The sequence below is a fragment of the Ovis aries genome, chromosome 15 (genome assembly GCF_016772045.2).
Source record: "Ovis aries strain OAR_USU_Benz2616 breed Rambouillet chromosome 15, ARS-UI_Ramb_v3.0, whole genome shotgun sequence".
NCBI lineage: Eukaryota > Metazoa > Chordata > Mammalia > Artiodactyla > Bovidae > Ovis > Ovis aries.
In genome coordinates, this window is record NC_056068.1 from 48,250,916 (window position 1) to 48,274,190 (window position 23,275).

General features: G+C 37.9%; 1 protein-coding gene and 1 pseudogene across 1 annotated transcript; one reads left to right on the forward strand and one right to left on the reverse strand.

The window, feature by feature from the left end:
* Positions 1–957: 957 nt before the first annotated feature.
* On the reverse strand, positions 958–1,899 carry LOC101106201 (olfactory receptor 51V1-like). Its single transcript, XM_004016662.2, has one exon. The coding sequence runs from the start codon at positions 1,897–1,899 to the stop codon at positions 958–960; it is 942 nt and encodes a 313-aa protein (XP_004016711.2).
* Positions 1,900–2,565: 666 nt separating this feature from the next.
* Positions 2,566–4,974, forward strand: LOC101106459 (olfactory receptor 51V1-like; annotated as a pseudogene).
* Positions 4,975–23,275: the final 18,301 nt, after the last annotated feature.

The window sequence follows — 23,275 nt, forward strand, 5'->3', positions numbered from 1 at the left end:
AGAAGTATGAATGATCTCTATAGAGATGATTTGTGACACATAAAAATAATATATAAAATCTGCTTCTTCCATGTATATTAAACACATATAATAGTTACATGAAAAAATAAAATATTCTAAACTAAAATTCAAAAAACCATAGATGTACTATCAGTTCAGTTCAGCCACTCAGTCGTGTCTGACTCTTTGTGATCCCATGAATCGCAGCACACCAGGCCTCCTTGTCCATCACCAACTCCCGGAGTTCACTCAGATTCACGTCCATCGAGTCAGTGATACCATCCAGCCATCTCATCCTCTGTCATCCCCTTCTCCTCCTGCCCCCAATCCCTCCCAGCATCAGAGTCTTTTCCAATGAGTCAACTCTGCATGAGGTGGCCAAAGTACTGGAGTTTCAGCTTTAGCATCATTCCTTCCAAAGAAATCCCAGGATTGATCTCCTTCAGAATGGACTGGTTGGATTTCCTTGCAGTCCAAGGGACTCTCAAGAGTCTTCTCCAACACCACAGTTCAAAAGCATCAATTCTTCGGTGCTCAGCCTTCTTCACAGTCCAACTCTCACATCCATACATGACCACAGGAAAAATCATAGCCTTAGAAATTTGAAAATGCTCATTGGTTCACTTCAGTTAACATTCTACTTAATTTTACAATTAAGAAATAAGACAAATAACCCTTTCTCTCGCTGACTATAAGACTAGTAACTTTTTCTCTACCTATTTCTCTGATTTTCAAAAACTAATATAAAAAATTACTTTTTATATTATTTGCAGGTTAATCATGTTAAATTTAAAACAGTGGCAGTATAAAACAGTGGCAAAATAAAGAAAATTACTATAAATATGCCTTTAACCTGTTAAGTATTTCATATACAGTTATTGTTGTTAAAAGTCATTATTATTCACCTCTCTTGCAAATACTACCTTCCCTCCCCTGAAACGCATTAACCACTAGAATTCAAGTTTGTTTAATGAACCATCTCTGAATCCTGTTACGGATTTGTTGGGTCTTGATGCTGTAGATGATGGGGTTCATCAAGGGTGGGAAAAGGATGTAGATGTTGCCCATGAGGGCATGGACCACAGGTGAGAGGTGCTTCCCAAAGCGGTGTACCATAGTCAGACCAATGATTGGAATATAGAAAACCAAGACAGCACAGATGTGGGAGACACAGGTCTTCAAGGACTTGAGCCGCTCCTCTTGAGATGCAATAGTCAAGACAGAGCGTAGGATCAATATGTAGGAGATGAAAATGAGCACTGAATCCAAAAGCAGTGTGCAGATCACCAGGGCTAAGGCATAGAAGCTATTGAAGCGGATGTCAGAGCAGGCCAGCCGGAGTAGGTCCTGGTGCAAGCAGAAGGAGTGGGAAAGGATGCGGGGTCGGCAGTAATGGAAAAACTTGAGGCGGACAATGGGAGCAGTAATAAACAGGAAACTCCTCCCTAAAATGACCACGCCGATGTTGCTGATTCTGGTATTGGTGAGGATAGACGTGTATCTTAGAGGACTGCAGATTGCAGTAAAGCGATCAAAGGCCATGGCGAGAAGGACTCCAGACTCCACGCAAGACAGACCATGAACAAAGAAGGTTTGGGCAATGCAGGCATCCAGACCAATCTCCCGGCTGAGCCCCCACAGGATCCCCAGCACCGTGTGCACTGTGGACAGCCCCATGCACAGGTCAGTGAGGGCCAGCATGGCCAGGAAGTAGAACATGGGCTCATGCAGGCTCCTCTCAGTACGGATCACGTGCAGCACCAGGCAGTTTCCTGACAGTACCATAACATAGATACAGGAGAAGGGGATGGAGAGCCAGGGATAGTCCCGTTCCAGACCAGGGAAACCCGTAAGGAGAAAGGTAGAGTTACTGATTTTGGAATCAGGTCGAACAGACATTGATTTCCAGAGACAGCAACCTCTCAAGGAAAAATGACTGCCTTCATAAAAACTCTGAAGTAACAGCTGTGATAAGAATTGGATTAGTACAGTAGCTCATTAAATATACAACCAAGGCTTGTAGTTTTTCAGAAGCTAAGTATTCTCTGAAACAGAGACAAATTTAGGCCTACACATGAAACTTCCCTGTTATTAGATTTTTGGCCCCATCAGAGGTCACCACCAATTTTTAGCTGAATGTTTCACATTACAGGTCTCAAATATGAATGATCTTTTACTTGGCAAAGAATAATAATATTTAAGCATGCAAAGTAGAAAAAGAAAACACATCTGGATTGTTTACAAGTAAATCCTGGTGACATAAGTTGCAAAGCACAGCTATTGGGTGGAGGATTAAACTCTGCTTATTACATAAGGCACTAAATCATTTATAACAGTCATTTACCAGTGATGTTGTCCATTCCACTCATGTTTCAGAGACTTAGTAAAAGACAACTGTCACTCACAGATGTAGAGATGTTCTTGCCAATCTTGAAAATCGATCATACTCCTTTTTTTTTCCTTGGGTCACAGTGGTGTCTAGATTCTAAGAGAAGCAAGATTTATGCAGGTGCAAACCGTACAGGAGCCACTGGAGTAAATCCCAGATCCTGGGAGATGTTGAGGATGAGTGATGCAACATATAGTGCCTACGTCCCTTGGGAACAATGGGAGAAAACCCACGGGGAGTGTGTTCACAGCAGACTTTCACTTCACCAAGTTTTGAATAATATTGCTAGTCAGTTCAGTTTAGTTACTCAGTCGTGTCCAACTCTTTGTGACCCTGTGGACTGCAGCAGGCCACTGTTCCCTGTCCATCACCAACTCCTGGAGCTTGCTCAAACTCATGGTGGCCAAAGTATTGGAGTTTCAGCTTCAGTATCAGTCTTCCAATGAATATTCAGGATTGATTTCCTTTAGAATGGACTGATTGGATGCCCTTGCAGTCCAAGGGACTCTTAAGAGTCTTCTGCAAAACCACAGTTCAAAAACATCAACTCTTCAGTGCTCAGCTTTCTTTATAGTCCAACTCTCACATCTATACATGACTAGTTGGAAAAATCATAGCTTTGACTAGACAGACCTTTGTTGGCAAAGTAATGTTTCTGCTTTTTAATATGTTGTCTAGGTTGGTCATAGCTTTTCTTCCAAGGTGCAAGCATCATAGTTGCAGTCACCATCTGCAGTGATTTTGGAGCCCCAAAATGTAGTCTCTCACTGTTTCCAATGTTTCCCCATCTATCTGCCTTGAAGTGATGGGACCAGATGCCATGATCTCAGTTTTCTGAATGTTGAGTTTTAAGCCAACTTTTTCACCCTCCTCTTCCATTGTCATCAAATTTAAAAAAAAAAAAAAAAAACAAAAAAAAAAAACAAAAAACTCACCCTGGGAAATTTGGAAATGAGCTTTGGACAGAGAGATCCAGGAAGCTTTAGTAGTTTCCTTCCTCCCTGATTGATGTTTGCATTTTATTTGAAGGGAAGCAGATAGCTTGTTTTATATAAAACAAGCTATTGCTATTAATGTCAAATTTCATTTTGTTTCCCTTAACTTCAGCTACATGCTCTCTTGTTCATTTTTGAATGCATGGCTTAAGTATTCAAAGAGTTCATGTGCTAGCAAATATAAAACATTGCTTAGAGTCACATAATTTTGCATATGATTGATAATTCTTATAAGCTGGGTAAAATCAGAGCCTCTGTTTTCATAATGATCATATTAAGGAACATTTTTTTAAAACACTTACTATGCGCTAGGAGGGCTTCCCTGGTAGCTCAGCTGGTAAAGAATCCACCTGCAATGCAGGAGACCCAGATTCAATTCCTGGATCAGGAACATGCCCTGGAGGAGATAGTCTACCCACTCAAGTATTCATGTGCTTCCCTGGTAGCTCAGGCGGTAAAGAATTCACCTGCAATGCAGAAGTCCTGGGTTTGCTTCCTAGATTGGGAAGATCCCCTGGAGGAGGGCATGACAGCCCACTCCAGTATTCTTGCCTGGAGAATCCCCATGGACAGAGGACCCTGGCCAGCTACAGTCCATGGAGTTGCAAAGAGTTGGACATGACTGAGTAACAAAGCAGAGTACAGCATAACTTATTAAATTATTAACATTCTAATTATAATTCTGCAGTTAAAAATATTTAGTTCAGCAAAAACAGACGTAGCATATATTGAAATCTGAAATACAACTGTATACTTTATTTTCTCATATCTCACTCATTTGAAAATATCAAATAACATCAGCTATTCAAAATATGAAATATAGTCTATTTTGCTATCACCAAGGTTTCAGAATATTTTACAAAATATTAAGTCCTAGGGATCCTGCGGTGGCTCAGCCAGGAAGTCAACCTGGATGCCTGCATTGCACAAACTTCCTTTATGCATGGCCTCTCCTGGAGTCCATGCATAGTCTGGAGTCCTTCTTGACATGGCTTTTGACCATTTTACAGCAATCTGTAATCCCCTGGGATATGCATCCATATTAACCAACACCAAGATCATCAAAATCAGGCTTGGCATTTTAATTAAGAGTTTTATGTTCATAATTAGGAGTTTTATTTTCATTGCTCCCATTATCCATCTAAAGTTTTTCCACTCCTGTCATTCTTACATATTCTTTCACTCTTTCTGTCTTCACCAAGACCTGCTGAGATTATCCTGCTCTGACACCCATTTCAACAGTTTCTATGCCTTGGCTCTGGTGATTTGTACTCTTTTGCTTTATTCCATATTAACTACTGAGTCCTACATTCTGATCCTGCACTGTCTTGGCTATTCCATCCCAGGAGGAGTGGTTCAAGTCCTTGCAGACCTGTGTCTCTCACATCTGTGCTGTTCTGTTTTTCTATATTCCAATCATCAGTCTGACTATGGTGCACCAGTTTGGGAAACACCTCTCTTCTGTGGTCCATGTCCTCATGGGCAACATCTTCATTGTCTTCCCAGCTCTGATGAACTGCATCATCTACAGTGAAGACCCAACAGATCCGTACCAGGATGCAGAAGTGGTTCTCCATGAAAAGGGAGTGAAACATTTTATATCAAAAGCTGGTTAGTTTAAGAAAACTTTTGGTAAAGAAGGAAAGTATATTGAACATTAAGACTTCATATGACATGTCATTTGGAGAAGGCGATGGCACCCCACTCCAGTACTCTTGCCTGGAAAATCCCATGGACAAGGGAGCCTGGTAAGCTGCAGTTCATGGGGTTGCGAACAGTCAGACGCAACTGAGCAGCTTCACTTTCACTTTCCACTTTCATGCATTGGAGAAGGAAATGGCAACCCACTCCAGTGTTCTTGCCTGGAGAATCCCAGGGACGGGGGAGCCTGGTGGGCTGCCGTCTACGGGGTCCCACAGAGTCAGACACGACTGAAGTGACTTAGCAGCAGCAGCATGACATGTCATTATCATGTGAAAGTTTTAAAGGTTTATAAATATCAAGAATGATAAAATTATTTCTCAATTTACTCATTAAGTATAATGTTGAACGTTCTGGTCATAGATTTATTCATCAGAGATCCCAATCGTTTTTGTCTAGGAAAAGGTAATATTTACAGTTATCCAGAAAAAATCTTGTCCTGCAGGAAATTTCTCCAAGACAATTTTCCGAAGCCATATGCTATGTGCGTCAGTGAAGGCACAATTTTATCACCACTTGGTATGACTGCTTTGAGCAACATAGAAGTTACAACTGGTTTCTAACTTTAACTGATGTTTTCAGATTGGTTCACTCATGAGCTGTTCAAAAGCACCATCAGCCTTCTCCTCTTATTAATGCATCAATTAGTAACTTTGTATCTAGCTTCTGAGAGGAACTTTTTAAAAAGAATTTATTTATTTTTTTTGACAGGAACTTTTATCATTATCATTTTTACATCTATAAATGGCTACCAATCTCACAATCTTAATTCTAGTCTTTGATGTCCTTTAATTCTGACTGTTGTCCTTTCCAGTTCTGAATAAATGCTCCATTTAAAGTGAAAGAGGAGGGTGAAAAAATTGGCTTAAAACTCAACATTCAGAAAACTAAGATCATGGCATTGGTCCCATCACTTCATGGCAAATAGATGGGGAAGCAATGGAAACAGTGACAGACTTTATTTTGGGGGGCTCCAAAATAACTACAGATGGTGACTGCAACCATGAAATTAAAAGACACTTGCTCCTTGGAAGAAAAGCTATGACCAACCTAGACTGCATATTAAAAAGCTGAGACATTACTTTGTCAACAAAGGTCCATCTAGTTAAGGCTATGGTTTTTCCAGTAGTCATATATGGATGTGAGAGTTGAACTATAAAGAAAGCTGAGTGCCAAAGAATTGATGCTTTTGAACTGTGGTGTTGGAGAAGACTCTTGAGAGTCCCTTGGACTTTAAGGAGATCCAACCAGTCCATCCTAAAGGAAATCAGTCCTGAATATCCATTGAAAGACTAATGCTGAAGCTGAAACTCCAGTAGTTGGCCACCTGATGGGAAGAACTGACTCATTTGAAAAGACCCTGGCTCTGGTAAAGATTGAAGGTGAGAGGAGAAGGGGATGACAGAGGATGAGATGGTTGGATGGCATCACCGATGTGATGGACATGGGTCTGAGTAGGCTCTGGGAGTTGATTATGGACAAGTGAGCCTGGCATGCTACAGTCCATGGGGTCTCAAACAGTCGAACATGACTGAGTGACTGAACTAAACTTACTTACTTTATTGATTCTTTTCTATATTTGTTTACCAGCAAGGCACAAAGTCTTTGGTAGAGTCATTACATCCTGTTGGAGAAATATGTTACTCTATAATCAATATGAGGTGAGAAGACAAGCCACTTGGGAAAGCAATGGAGCCTATTCTGTACTACAGACCTAGTGGAATTGTCATTCATGAGGCCATTCTCATAAGGGAGATGATATTGCTGTCTTTTTTATTGCTAGCAACAAATTATCTTCATTATCCTCATCCTTATCACCAAATTATGGGGAAATATTGACAAATATGCTACTAGATGGAGCTTCCCTGGTGTTTCAGATGATGAAAATCTGCCTTCAATGTGTGAGATGCAGGTTTGATCCCTGGGTCAGGAAGATCCCCTGGAAAAGGGAATGGTTGGGAAGATCCCCTGGAGAAGGGAAAGGCTACCCACTCCAGTGTTCTGGACTAGAGAATCCCACGGATTGTATAGTTCATGAGGTCACAAAGAGTCGGACACGACGGAGTGACTTTCACTTCACTTCATTTCACCCACTACAGTATTCTTGGCTGGAGAATTTCATGGACAGAGGAGTCTCTCGTGCTGCAGTCCATGGGTCACAAACAATTGGACATGACTGAACGACTAACACTTTGACATTCATGATACTAGATAAAGCAAATCTTGATTACTTTGTAAACCTCTGTCAAGGAATCTGTTAGATCAAAATTGGTAAACATTACATCTCCTTAAAATTTCTCCAAATATTTCAACTCAGAACTACATCCCCTGTTCTGTACCAGAGACTCTGAATTAGTCATTTCATTACTTAATATTTACAGCATGCATTCTGAACAGGCAATACTATCTTTGATATAAACGTAAAACGTATTAAGCCACAACAGATGCGAAAGAAGTTAACTAGTAGCAAATATATAAATACACACACTTGTTGTTCAGTTGCCCAGTCATGTCGACTTTGTGATCCCATGAACTGAAGCATGCCAGGCCTCCCTGTCCCTCACTATCTGCCAAAGTTTGCCCGAGTTCATGTCCATTGCATCAATGATACGATCAAGCCATCTCATCCTCTGATGCCCTCTACTCTTTCTGCCCTCAATCTTTCTCACCATCAGGGACTTTTCCAGTGAGTCAGTTGTTTGCATCAGGTGAGCAAAATACTGGAAATTCAGTACTTTGTAAACATACACAATATCTTATAAATATACACAATAAGTATTTATTACATAACATTTATGTGTGTATTAGACATACACATTCAGTACTTTTAAATATATACATTGCTGCTGCTACTGCTAAGTCACTTCAGTCGTGTCTGACTCTGTGCGACCCCATAGATGGCAGCCCACCAGGCTCTGCCATCCCTGGGATTCTCCAGGCAAGAATACTGGAGTGGTTTGCCATTTCCTTCTCCAATGCATGAAAGTGAAAAGTGAAAGTGAAGTCGCTCAGTCATGTCCGACCCTAAGTGACCCCACGGACTGCAGCCTTCCAGGCTCCTCCATCCATGGGATTTTCCAGGCAAGAGTACTGGAGTGGCGTGCCATTGCAATTTCACTCTGAGGTCAAAATGTTTAAAATAGAAAAGGAAGAGATGAGGAAGAATTGTACATAGGGAAAATGTGAGTTTGTTATTAGATTTCTTTGGAGTTTTATAGTTTGGAAATTTTTTAAAAAAAATGAACAAATCACAAATGGTGCAGTAGATTAACAGTAAAAATCTTCAAGGGTAACATGGCATCCAGTTCACTACATCAGATTCGACTTTTCTCCCTGCTTCTCAGTAAAATTTATTTAAATGTACATCAAAAGATAAAAGTTGATGCCTCACACCCTCCCACTCCTGACCCTCAACCTGGGAAGACAGCGCTTGTTAATGCCCATTTGGCCTTGTGACACACGGCAGCCTGGGCAAGATGACCCTCCATTAACCTCAAATCTCATTCTCTTGTTTACAGTGTGTTTTACATGTGGGTCACTAGGGTATCTGTTCTCTCCTGTGCAACCTTAATTATGGCTTTAATCCTTTCTTCCTGAGCTCAGAGAAAGAGTTCCCATTTCCCTATTCAAGCTAATACTCATGCCAATCTTTTATACCTTGTATATAAAGTCACCTTGGGCCCCTCATTTTTAATATCTTATTACTTCAGCATCATATGGTACAAAAAGCAGTCTTTCTCTTTTCTCTCTCACTCAACAGGATTCTTGCATCCGAGAGCTAACTTCCTGTTCTTGTGGCTCCTCTGATTTCACTTTAATAAAAACAGCTGTTACCGCCACAAAAAAAATAAATAAAAGTTTAAAACAGAAAAAGTAGACGGATATAATAGACCTGAAAACACTGTGAATCAATTCAAATAATTAAGATTTATACAATTTTCACACAGCAGTAGGATACAAATTCCCATAGACTGTAAACTAGGAGACACTGAAACATATCCAAGGACATGAAAAAAGGTGCAAAAATTTCATGGGCTAAAGGTATAGAAATCATAGAGTCTGTTCTCTTATCTCTATGGAATTATGTTAGAAATTAATATCAGATCTACTATATCCTTCTACAGGAGAAGGAAATGTCAACCCACTCCAGTGTTCTTGCCTAGAGTATCCCGTGGACAGAGGAGCCTGGTGGGCTGCTGTCCGTAGGGTCGCACAGAGTCAGACATGACTGAAGCGACTTAGCATGCATGCACGCATTGGAGAAGGAAATGACGACCCACTCCAGTGTTCTTGCCTGGAGAATCCCAGGGACAGGGGAGCCTGGTGGGCTGCCGTCTATGGGGTCGCAGAGAGTTGACACGACTGAAGCGACTTAGCAGCAGCAGCAGCAGCATATCCTTCTACTTCCCTGTATATTCATTCTATTAATTTTTAAGAGCTTGATATTGAAACTCCAACTAAAAATCTTATTTACTTAAAAAATAATTTTAATATGTAGTAGAACTGCATATAACCTTGTTTTTTATTTTCCACATCTCCTGTAAATGTGTTATCATACTTTCATAACTTAAAAAATTAAAATGAAAATAAAACTTATGGAAATAGGACCTATAAGAAGAGGGATGGATGGGGAGGGAGGTAGGAAGAGGGGGTTTGTGATCAGGGACACATGAACACCCGCGCCTGATTCATGGCAATGTATGGCAAAAACCACCACAGTATTGTAAAGTAATTAGCCTCCAATTAAAGCAATTTTTAAAATAATAAACTATAAAGAAGAAAATTAATCTTAAAAATGAGTGCAAAACAATTTGAAAATAAGGAAAATCAAAGGTTGAAAATGTGAAAGTTATTTCCATAATGTAATGAAACTATATTGTAAATGAAGCTGTCTTAAAATATACATTTGATAATTTATTTCTCTTTACTTAGTGAACTGAATTGAATCAACAATTCAAATAAATAGGGAAGAAATTTTTATTCCATCTAATTTACAGTGAAACAGGTGAAGTTTAAAACAACGACTGCTTGCAAATGAAAAAAGATTTTTCATAGATTGTTGTCATAATTCCCTTCAAAGAATGGAAAAAATAAGAAATTTCCACTATAGCATAATAATTTCATGTTATTTCTTTATTTATTAGTCAATGAAATGAATTGAGAAATTAATTATAATGTTAAACTGTGGTGGAAGAAAGCCATGTTCAAATATACCAAAATTGCAAAATTCAGTAATTTTTTCCTAACAACTTGTTACAATTATAAACTTTTAGCAAGTAGCACATTCTGAAAATAAATCATTTACACTAAAAAAATGCCACTAGAAAGTAAAGTAGAAAGATAAATCCTATTAACAAATGTAGCACTTCTAGGTATTAAAATGCATAAACACATTTAGAAATCATTAATACTCTGATAAATGTAAGAGCATCAACTTGAAGAGAAAGAACCACATTCCCTACTCTATTTAACTATTTTTGTCCTCCTAAAACAAGTCTACAGTTTCACTGTGACTAAGTAAGTTACAACACTTTTAACTTACATTCTTTTATATAGCCTCTGAGGCAAGTTAAACAAGAAATAGAAAAAAAAATTAGAGTAGTTTTTAAAATTAATAAAGCGTATTACAAAGCAACAATATTTGATACAATGGGATATATGAACTTCTGAATATAAAAGAACATTAAGTAAAAGAATATGTGGATTATTTAATGGCCATTTGGAAAATTTAAAGCTAAGCCTACACCAAATTTGCTTAACCTAAAAGCCAATATCACAATATTCCCAAATAATTTATAGGTAGATCAATATCATATCCAAAAATAAAACTGTAAACTTAAAGAGAAACATTTTCTCTGTAAGGATTTTTCCTACTTTCTTTTTTATTTTAGCTTTTCATTTAAAATATTTTTTTAAGTGCACAGTTCAATGGTGCTTAGTATGTTCACGTTGTGCAATCTTACACTGTTATGTAAAGCCTTAACGGAATTTTTTTTTCTTTTTTTCACATTTTTTTAAATTGGAATATAATTGCTTTACAATGTTGTGTTAGTTTCTGCTGCACAACAACATGAATCAGCCATATGTATACATATATCTTCTCTTTGTTGAGCCTCCCACCCACTGACCCCACCGCATTCCTCTAGGTCATCACAGAGCACGGAGCTGAGCTCCCTATGCTATACGCAGCTTCCTACTCTTTGTTTTATACATGGCAGTGTATACATGTCAATACTATTCTCTCAGTTTGCCCAACCCTCTCCTTTCCATTCTGTATCCAAAATTCCATTCTCTATGTCTGCATTTCTCTTCCTGCCCTGCAAACTGGTTCATCATAAGCTAGTTGTTCTTCATCATTGTAACTAAGTCCTGTCCTACTCCTTGCAACCCCATTGACTGTAAGCCTGCCAGGCTCCTCTGTCCATGGGATTTCCCAGGCAAAAATACTGGAATGAGTTGCCTCCCCAGTAAGGACAGGAAATTAGCGTTCATAAAATGAGGATCAATTACACTGACTACACACAAGCATGTGTTTGTGTGTGTGTTTGTGGTGTATTTAATGGCTAAGTCATGTTCCACTCTTTTGAAATCCCATGGAGGGTAGCCTGCCAGGCTCCTCTGTTCAAGAGATTTTCCAGGCAAGAATAATGAAGTGGATTGACATTTCCTTTCCCAAAGGATCTTTCAGACCCAGGAATAGACCCACATTTCCTGCATTGCAGGGGGGTTCTCTATCACTGAGCCACCAGGGAAGTCACACACAGGCACATAGATATATAAAAATAATAGGAAATCTCAAACTCTAAAAATAAGCATAATTCAACCCATGACAAGAATTAATTTGCTTAGGCAAAACATTCTTATAAATCAGTATCACAAAGGATAAAATAAGCAAACAGAAAGAACACATAGAGCTTACTTTGTCACTACTTAGAAAGGAAAATGGCCAATAAAAAATGAAAGATGTTCAATCACATTTAAAATTTTAAAACCTCCAAATTTGAAACAATAGAGCAGATAAAATTTCATCAGTTCAGTTCAATTCAGTTGCTCTGTCGTGTCCAACTCTTTGCGACCCCATGAATCACAGCACACCAGGCCTCCCTGTCCAACACCAACTCCCGGAGTTCACTCAAACTCATGTCCATTGACTCGGTGATGCCATCCAGCCATCTCATCCTCTGTCGTCCCCTTCTCCTCCTGCCCCCAATCCCTCCCAGCATCAGGGTCTTTTCCAATGAGTCAACTCTTTGCATGATGTGGCCAATGTATTAGAGTTTCAGCTTTAGCATCAGTCCTTTCAATGAACCCCCAGGACTGATCTCCTTTAGAATGGACTGGTTGGATCACCTTGCAGTCCAAGGGACTCACTAAAATTTCATATTTGGTAAATAAATGAAACATTAAAATTGACTCTCAGGATCCAGAGTTGCTAAGGTTATAAGACCAAAGATTTGCACATATATATATTTTAATTTAAATTTATTTTAATTGGAGGCTAATTACTTTGCAATATTGTATTGGTTTTGTCATACATCAACATGAGTCTGCTACGGGTGTACACGTGTTCCCTATCCTGAACCCCTCTCCCGCCTCTCTCCCCATACCATCCCTCTGGGTCATCCCAGTGCACCAGTCCCAAGCATCTTGTATCCTGCATCGGACCTGGACTGGCAATTCATTCCTTATATGATATTATACATGTTTCAATGCCATTCTCCCAAATCATCCCACCCTCTCCCTGTCCCACCGCGTCCAAAAGACTGTTCTATACATCTGTGTCTCTTTTGCTCTCTCGCATACAGGGTTATAGTTACCATCTTTCTAAATTCCATATATATGCGTTACTATACTGAATTAGTGTTTTTCTTTCTGGCTTACTTCACTCTGTATAATAGGCTTCAGTTTCATCCACCTCATTAGAACTAACTCAAAAGAATTCTTTTTAACGGCTGAGTAATACTCCATTGTGTATATGAACCACAGCTTTCTTATCCATTCATCTGCTGATGGACATCTAGGTTATTTCCATGTCCTGGCTATTATAAACAGTGCTGTGATGAACACTGGGGTACACGTTTCTCTTTCAGTTCTCGTTTCCTTGGTGTTTATGCCCAGCAGTGGGATTGCTGGGTCATAAGGCAGCTCTATTTCCAGTTTTTTAATGAATCTTCACACTATTCTCCATAGTGGCTGTACTAGTTTGCATTCCCACCAACAGTGTAGGAGGGTTCCCTTTTCTCCACACCCTCCCCAGCATTTATTGCTTGTAGACTTTTGGATAGCAACCATTCTGACTGGCATGAAATGGTACCTCATTGTGGTTTTGATTTCCATTTCTCTGATAATAAGTGATGTTGAGCATCTTTTCATGTGTTTATTAGCCATCTGTATGTCTTCTTTGGAAAAATGTCTGTTTAGTTCTTCGGCCCACTTTTTGATTGGGTTGTTTATTTTTCTGGAATTGAGCTGCAGGAGTTTGCTTGTATATTTTTGAAATTAGTTGTTTGTCAAATACTTTTGATATGGCTGAAAGCTAGCAAAATAGTTTTGGAGGTACACACACCAATGATATTCAGATATTAAATCGCACATGTTAACAGTGAAATCTCTTATTTAGGTTAGATTGAGGAACTGCTAAAATATATATCCTTCTATAAATTCTATACCTTTAGGTATTTTTAGCTAATATTTATTAATTTTATAATAATAAAATTATCAAGATGTATTATTTGTTTTAAAAGTTGTGCCATGAAATGACATTTAGCATTATTTTCCTTAATTTTTACAAAATATTTAAATCAGACTCTAAAATTCACCTTTTTTTGTTTTAAATTTAGTCTATAGTTTCCTGGTGACAAAATGTAAGAACAAAATATCAGAATCTGGCTTATGTAATAAAGAAATATTTACAAATACCACTAAATCTTGGCTGGAGTGCTTTTAAAATTAACCATTCTCAACAGGATCTTTCAAGAAACTAAAATTTTCTTGAGGTGCAAAAGATAATTTGTGGAGAAATGGCCATGATTTTCTTTTTAAGTTCTAAGATTTGCAAAATTATGAACACTGGTCAAAAAGAATAGCTTTGAAAATCAAGACAAAATTTTTCTGTCATGGAAAATACCACAGAGTACTCAGATCTGACTAATGAGCATGTCTTTTGATGCTAACTTTAATTCCTATTTTCATTTGCTAAAATATATCTATGTGAGCTAAATGCATTAAGCTGGTTGCATCTAAATTTCTGTCAAGAAGAATACTAGCTCTCTATGGCTCACAATTTATAATGGGTAGAACTGCATGGTGATTTATATGAAATCAGACTCAAGTTTTATGATAATCAAAACCAGTTTCTTTCTATCAAAGAGATAATAGTCACAAAACATGAAAGGGCCTGTCAGTCTGTAACACCTTCACATCACTTATTCAAAATAATGTTAGTGCCATGGGGAAAAAATTAAGCTATTGCATTCATTTTAGGATCAAGTTATTAATAAGGCCCAGAGATCCATAATTTTCATTTCATGGAATGTTCACATTATTCCTAGGAGGAAGAACTACATCCAGACAGATGAATACAAATGTAAAACTAAATTCCCTCAAGAATATGAAATAGAATGATATCAGGAACTTTTAAGGTCCTTTGAAGTTGAAGGTCCTGGCTCACAAATAGAAGAGAGAAAGAACAGAAAGAGAAGGAAAGTGGGAGCTATGGTATTCTTAGGAAGACAATTCAACTAGAGTTAAAAATGGGCCAGGCTAGAAAAAGCCAGGAGTGAGACATCACTCAGAATAAAAGGGAGAAAGGAACAGGTGCCTGTAATCTATATTAAGCTGGAAGTGATTCTAGAAACAGAGAAGGCAATGGCACCCCACTCCAGTACTCTTGCCTGGAGAATCCCATGGGCAGAGGAGCCTGGTAGGCTGCAGTCCATGGGGTCGCTGAGAGTCGGACATGACTGAGTGACTTCACTTTCACTTTTCACTCTCTTGCATTGGAGAAGGAAATGGCCACCCATAGAACTGAGGGTTTTAAGTCTCAAGGGATAGGTGGGGAAATGTTACAGCAGAATAAAAAATTCAGAGTTTTAAAACACAGGCAAAATTTGATTGACTTTACATCCAAATGGAAGTTTTTTTGTCAACTAATGGCATCATAGACCAAGTTAATAGATGAAAGTCCAGTTAGAAATTATTGACAGAGTTTAAGATTAACAAGTTTTAGGTTAGAATATCTGAGAAGTACCTGCAAATCAATAGGAAAAACTCAAAATCAATAATGAAAATAATCACCAAGTCAAATCAACTATTTTAAATGAGAAAAAAAAGTCACACATGATGTAAGGGTGAGGATTCTCAGGTGGCTCAGATAATAAAGAATCTCCGTGCAGTGCGGGAGATCCATGTTTAATCTCTGGGTTGGGAAGATCTCCTGGAGAAGGGAATGGCTACCCACTCCAGTATTCTTGCCTGGAGAATTCCATGAATGAAGGAGGCTCATGGGCTACAGTCCATGGGGTCACAAACAGTCAGACACGACTGAACAACTAACACTTCCATGTTCAGGTACATTAGTATTAAGAGAAATGGATTATCTGAAATATATGAACCATTAGAGTATCAATTCATTACCACAGAGGACAGGAAAATATCAGAAGCTTTAAATATAAAAGTACAAGAAACATAACTTCTGAACTGCTGGTAGGAAAATAGATGGCAGAATACACCTGAGCCTGTACCTAAGAGCATATGTGTATATGGGGAGAAGAACTAGCAGGCCAAATGGCACAAGTGCAAAGGTATCATAAAATGGAGATCCTCAAAGAGTCTGAGTTTTCAAATCTTGCTGGTCTTGGTATTTCCTGTGTCCTATATTAATTTCCAGTTTCTATGTTTGCACAAAATTAACTTGCAATTGTTAGTCTTCTTACAGCCTTTTCTATGGGCTAAACATTTGCTCAGCAGGACAGTAACACCGGGCACTATAGGTCTGTCTCCAGAGACTGTCTTTTCCAAATAGAAATGGATAGCTCTGTCCACACACAAGCTCTGGGGAATCACAGTGTTACATGTCCTCCCTTGTGTTAATATATCTGTGCATAGCCCTGGCCCAGGGTATTTTTCCTTCATCTCTATGTCTCCGATGTGTATAATCAAGGGACTTCTGGACCTTCCAAATCCAGAAGAGAATCATGAGCGGAACAATATTTCATCACTAGGAAACCTTAGCTACCAACTTTCCACAGAGGACTCATTGTCCAAATCCACCACGGTTATATATTCTAACCATTCCCAACCATTCCCAAACAATTGGACACTACAATAGAAAACGATCAGTTGAGGACTTGAAGAAAGCCACAAGTTGTCTTATTATATGAGGTATTATTTCAAATAAAGTATGTGAAAGTCAAGCCATAAAGAAATTGTCTAGATGGCAAACTGGACATATTCGTGTTTATAACTGACATGTGTCTTCCAGTAATGTGATTTGATACTAGAAAATAAAAATGAAATGTTTTTTAAGTTAAAATAGTTCTGATGCAATTGTTGCAGTTATTTTTAGTCGCTAAGTCTTGTCTGAATTTTTTGTGACCCCATGGACTGTAGCCCTCCAGGCTCCTCTGTCCCTGGGATTTTCCAGTCAAGAATGCTGGATGCAGTGTCATTTCCTTCTCCAAGGGATCTTCCTGACTCAGGGATTGAACACCCATCTCCTGCACTGCTTACTTCACTCTGTATAATCGGCTCCAGTTTCATCCATCTCATCAGAACTGATTCAAATGAATTCTTTTAACGGCTGAGTAATACTCCATTGTGTATATGTACCACAGCTTTTCTTATCCATTCATCTGCTAAGGTAGTTCTCTAATAATGATGTTGAGCATCTTTCATGTGTTTGTTAGCCATCCGTATGGGTTCCTTTAACAGAGTTGTTTCTGTATATGCAGCTCATGGTAGTCATATTGTTGAAAGAATATACCCTAGGAAATAGGTTGAAAAAAATGAAAAGTAGAAAATGATTCTGCAGACACTGGCCATCTCTGGAGAGTCTAATGCTTGAGTTACAGGACAAAAATCTATGAGATATTTAGACTTAAGTTACACTAAAACGTCCAGTTTTCACTCGGAATTTATTGGGAGCTTATTGGGTTTCAGGACATTCTTTTTAATAGGACTCATAGTCTCATGCTGGAGATGAACATGAGAATGAACAGGGGCATTTGATTTAATTACACTTAAATTCTCAGTCTTTAGGCAAACATGTACCTATTTTGCAGAATAGCTTTGCTTATCCATAGTAGAGATAAATTAATGTCAGAAATAAATAATATTCAATTTTACTTCAAGAAATATGTGAGCTATGGGCTGAGATAAATGTAAAGCATAAAAGCATTAGTAAGTTTAAGCCAGTGCAATTCATTAAGAGAAAGTGTACTGTGGGTAAAGGGAAGTGTACTTTTAGGAGAATCAAAGTTATTGATATAGTGAACAGTATAAATGTAGATCATTGGTTTAGAGCAAACATGGAGATGGAAAGGGATTATTTCTTTTCTGTCTTTAGATGGGATGGTAAGATAAGTATATATTTAAAAATGTTTTCCATAGAATAGGAATTTTCAAGTAACATAATTTGTAACAATTTCAAAGCCACAATATTTAATTTTGTATAAAGACAAGGTTCATTACAAACGAAGCTAGTGGAGGTGATGGAACTCCAGTTGAGCTATTTCCTAAAAGAGGATGCTGTGAAAATGCTGCACTCAATATGCCAGCAAATTTGGAAGACTCAGCAGTGGTCACAGGACTGGAAAAGGTCAGTTTTCATTCCAATCCCAAAGAAAGGCAATGAGAAAGAATGCTCAAACTACCACACAATTGCACTCATCTCACACGCTAGCAAAGTAATGCTCAAAATTCTCCAAGCCAGGCTTCAGCAGTACATGAACCATGAACTCCAAGATGTTCAAGCTGGATTTAGGAAAGACAGAGGAATAAGAGATCAAATTGCCAACATCCACTGGATCATCAAAAAAAGCAAGAGAATTCCAAAAACATCTACTTCTGCTTTATTGACTACACCAAAGCCTTTGACTGTGTGGATCACAATAAACTGGAAAATTCTTAAAGAGATGGGAATACCAGACCACCTGACCTGCCTCCTGAGAAATCTGTATGCAGGTCAAGAAGCAACAGTTGGAACTGGATGTGGGACAAAAGACGGGTTCCAAAGTGGGAAAGGAGTATGTCAAGGCTGTATATTGTCACCCTGCTTATTTTAATTCATATGCAGGGTACGTCATGAGAAATGCTGGACTGGATGAAGCACAAACTGGAATCAAGATTGCTTGGAGAAATATCAATAACCTCAGATATGCAGATGATTCTACCCTTATGGCAGAAAGTGAAGAAGAACTAAAGAGCTTCTTGATGAAAGTGAAAGAGGAGAGTGAAAAAGTTGGCTTAAAGCTCAACATTCAGAAAAATAAGTTCATGGTATCAGTAGCATCACTTGATTGCAAAGAGATGGGGAAACAGTGGAAACAGTGACAGACTTTATTCTGTGGGGCTCCAAAATCACTGCAGATGGTGATTGCAGTCATGAAACTAAAAGATGCTTGTTCTTTGAAAGAAAAATTATGGCCAACCTAGATAGCATATTAAAAAGCAGAGACATTACTTTGTCAACAAAGGTCTGTCTAGTCAAAGCTATGGTTTTTCCAGTAGTCATGTTAGGATGTGAGAGTTGGACCATAAAGAAAGCTAAGTGCTGAAGAATTGATGCTTTTGAACTGCAGTGTTGAGAAGGCTCTTGAGAGTCTCTTGGACTACAAGGAGATCTAACCAGTCCTTCCTAAAGGAAATCAGTCCTGTATATTCATTAGAAGGACTGATGGTGTAGCTGAAACTCCAATACTTTGGCCACCTGATGTGAAGAACTGACTTATTGGAAAACACCATGATGCTGGGAAAGATTGAAGGTGGGGAGAGAAGGGGACGCCAGAGGATGAGATAGCTGGATGGCATCACCGACTCAATGGACATGAGTTTGAGTAAACTTTGGGAGTTGGTGATGGACAGGGAGGTCTGTTTTGTTTCAGTCCATGGGGTCACAAAGAGTTGGACACAACTGAGTGACTGAATGGAACTGAAAGACAAGGTGGTAAGTTTAGGCTTATTGGATTTGCTAATTGTTAACGTTTTGGGAGTATTCACTATGTTTCAGCCACTTTTTAAGGCAAACTCATTTATTTTAGTATGCTCTTATTTCCATGAATCTTCTCATTTGTTATAGAAACCATTTGAGTATTTTTTATTTCCATCATCCTTATAAGGAAACCAAGAGGAGAGATTAAGTAATTTTTTGAGATGGAGACAAAACATCTTTTAAGTAGAACAGCCAGAATTTCTACCTAGTGAATGCTATTGTTCAAATATAATCTCTCACAAAAATAGCCACCACTTGTTAGATGCTAACTATATTCTCATATATATTATATATACATAATACTCAAAACAATAAAACAAAAGTAAAGTATATTTCTATTACCCACGTTTTAGAGGTAGGAAAACTGAGATATAATTTAAAGGATACAGTTCCCTATAGCTATATGCTTTTCCTCAGTAGTATTCAATAGAGCAGATACAGAATCAAAAGATTTAGATGCAAAGTTGGTGTTTTGCAAAATAGACAAGAAAAAACAGAAAGGAAGTAAACATTTGAGTATTCTGATGAGCAATATTTTGCAGTTATTTTTCACAAAGTCTGTTTGTCTAGAGAAAAAGAATTTGAGCTCAGTGTTAAAATTTGGAAGAAGATTAAGTGGTGGTTCCTATGATGCAATATTTTGGAATTAAGGTTTTCAGAGGAGCATCGTTATAGATGATAATAGATACATGTGTGATGATATAAACTGCAGTGTAACTTGTTGGAGGAAGGAAAGTGGGAATAACGAATGAACAGTAGGATTCATCCATATACAGTCCAAAGTTATCTATTAATGTAACAATAAGGCAGGTTTGATTATTCAGGCCTATCAGTACTTCAGTGAATAGATTTGAGTTCTAGTTATTTTTAAACATCAAAGAAGATGATGAAGAGTGTTCTTCGTGGGTTGTTTGAACGTGAAGTGAGATGAAAAATAGTGCAAGGGATGAGGCTCTTGACCACTCTCCGTTTTATCCCAATTTAAGAGAAGGGCATATTTAAGAAAGTTTCCATTTTATTTTTCTTATCACCTCTTTCTCTTCTTTCTTTTTCTCTATAAGATGAGTGAATGGGCTGGAATTTTGTGAGATGAAACTGAAACTATAGACATGAGATAAATAATCTTTCATTTCTCTAGATTTTTTATTGGAAAAAATGGTATTAATTATTTTTCAAAGTATAATTGTTTTCTCTCAAGCCCTAGAAACTTAAGGGGCTAAAAATATAGATTTGGCATACATAAATTTTTGTTCTTTATTATTTTAATGTACTTGACATTTCTTTAATGGTAGCAAACTTTGGAATAACAATGGCATCTAGAAAGAAAACAAAACTCAAGGTAATGTATACATTAGCACATTTGCTTATGAAGAAGAAAAATAGATTTGAATTTATGCCTGTCACTCAAAAATGTAGTCATGGAGTGCTATTTTCAATGTCTCAAAAGAATTTCTTCCATACGCAGTTAGGATATAGCACACTGGGGTCATTTGGAGGTAAACTTATGACTCCAAACTGCTGCTTTATAGAAAGAAGCACCATGTTGATAAAAATTAAGAGAATCTAATATGTTTGATTAGACTGGAGAATGCCTGAATTTGATGATAAAGAGATATTTAGGAAGCCTAGAACCAGCACTCCCCTCACTTACTGACATAGAGCATTAGGTGCTGGTGGCTCAGATGACAAAGAATCCGCCTGTAATGTGGAAGATCCAGGTTCCATCCCTGGGTCAGGAAGACCATCTGGAGGAGGGCATGGCAACCCACTGCAGTTTTATTGCCTAGAGAATAGCCATGGACAGAGGAGCCTGGTGGGCTATAGTCCATGGGTCACAAAGAGTCAGACACAACTGAGTGACTCAGCACAGTACAATGTGATATTATCAGGCATAAAAGATGCCTCAGTTAACATAAAATCATTGACAGTTTAGTTGCTTCCACAATAGAAAGTGAGTAGAATACTGGAGAAGGCGATGGCACCCCACTCCAGTACTCTTGCTTGGAAAATCCCAAGGACGGAGGAGCCTGGTAGGCTGCAGTCCATGGGGTCACAAAGAGTCGGACATGACTGAGCGACTTCACTTTCAATTTTCACTTTCATGCATTGGAGAAGGAAATGGCAACCCACTCCAGTGTTCTTGCCTGGAGAATCCCAGAGACGGGGGAGCCTGGTGAGCTGCCATCTATGGGGTCGCACAGAGTTGGACACGACTGAAGCGACTTAGCAGCAGCAGAATACTGGAGACATTAAGTCTTTAAGATATGTTTCTTTCATTTCATGTTTTATATGATAGTAGGGTATTTAAAACAAGTAAATGAATAGTTTCCAAAGGATGTAATATCTGTCCGCATCAATGTGTATAAAAGATATAAGCTTATTGCAAAGGAGGGGTCATTAATTGTTCAAAATGGAGAGCAAAGAGATTTAGATAATGTTCATCAGGGATTAAAAAGATAAGTAGAAGTTTATCAAGTAGATAAGGGAAAGTAGAATCAAGTCCAAAGCTAAAAAAGGTCTAAAAGTATAGAAAAGTAAAAGCAGGTAGTATGATCCCAGAGCTGCTAGAAGTCCTGAATACACTGAAGGAAGGCATGGCAAGATGGAAGGCTGGAAAGAGACTGGAAAAGGACACAGCATAGATTACATTTTTTAACATAGAATTTTTTTATTAAATTTTTGTTTAGTAAGAGGATGCATTTAATGGTAAGATTTTAAGCAAGCTAAACCATATTTGACTTTCAAAGGATAGCTGATAATGCAAGATGGACTTTATAAACAAAAATATAAACTGCCATAAAATATGTGGGCAGCATTGAATATCATAGCTGAAGGAGATGGAGATGGATGAGATATGCTATATTTGATGGATAGTAAATAATTCAAGTCAGCAAGATTTAACAGTTGCTTGATTTTAGTATTAAAGTTGCAAGGTCATGGAGCAAAGATAACTCAGACATTTTTATCTAAATGACTGCATGCTTTTGCCAGCATATGAGATACACTTAGATGGATAGTGGAGCTTTCTGGGAAAATGTGAATATTGTTTGGGATATCTTGAAGAATGATTATATAAGACATTGTATAAAAAGCTAGATTTAATCTCTAATAGGTAGTCTACAAAGCAGCATTTATTCTTCTAGCACCATGTTTTCTGAAGGGGCAAAATTCCAAGTAAGGGATTCTCTGCTAACTGACCCAAATGCAGTGCCAAAGTCTGGAGGCAGAAGAAATATTGTTATCTATACATTTCAGAAACAGTACAATGACAGAGCAACAGGAAGTTGTAAATCTGTCTGCTGAATATAAAGTAATGAACAACCTAATCAATTTCATTCAAAACAGGCCTAAAATAAAATTGAACAGACTCTCCAGAAGATCATGCTCTTGGAGTCATTCTCTTCAATTCCCTGAAGGTATCCTGGTCCCTTTAAGTCAAAGCTACTTAACATCTTTCTCTTTGTATTATCTTCATTCATTGACAACTAAAGATGTATTTGCTAATATCACAAGCAATTAAGTTTATGTTTTTAATCCTAAGAAATTTTCCTGGAGAGAAATCATGTTTGTATTTCTATGTGTATTGTCTAGCTTGTGGTACACTTATTCCTCTGCCAAATAGTCATTTGAGTTTTTGGGTCTTTCAAAAGCACAAAAAATTCTGAAACATGAAAAAAACCTAGAAAGGTATCAGTTACTCTTCTTATTAAATTTAAATCTCATTATTTATATACTCAGTACTCCTAGTTTCTCACCTCAAGTCCTTACCTCTGTCTGAGTTTATAAGACTCATTTCTGTTGTAATAATCCACTAAGTCTGGGTTACTATACTTTAGGTAAGGTTTAATATCTAAAGTCTTCTAAATACTTTTAATGACTAATTTAAATTTGAATTCTTATATTCTTATAAGGGAATACCCCAAATACTGGGTATAGGTCCAGATAGATATATTTTAATAACAGAACGCACATATTATATTC

What these genes read in the sequence shown, in the direction of transcription:
- LOC101106201 (XM_004016662.2), bottom strand. Translation starts at nt 1,899, where the DNA reads ATGTCTGTTCGACCTGATTCCAAAATCAGTAACTCTACCTTTCTCCTT.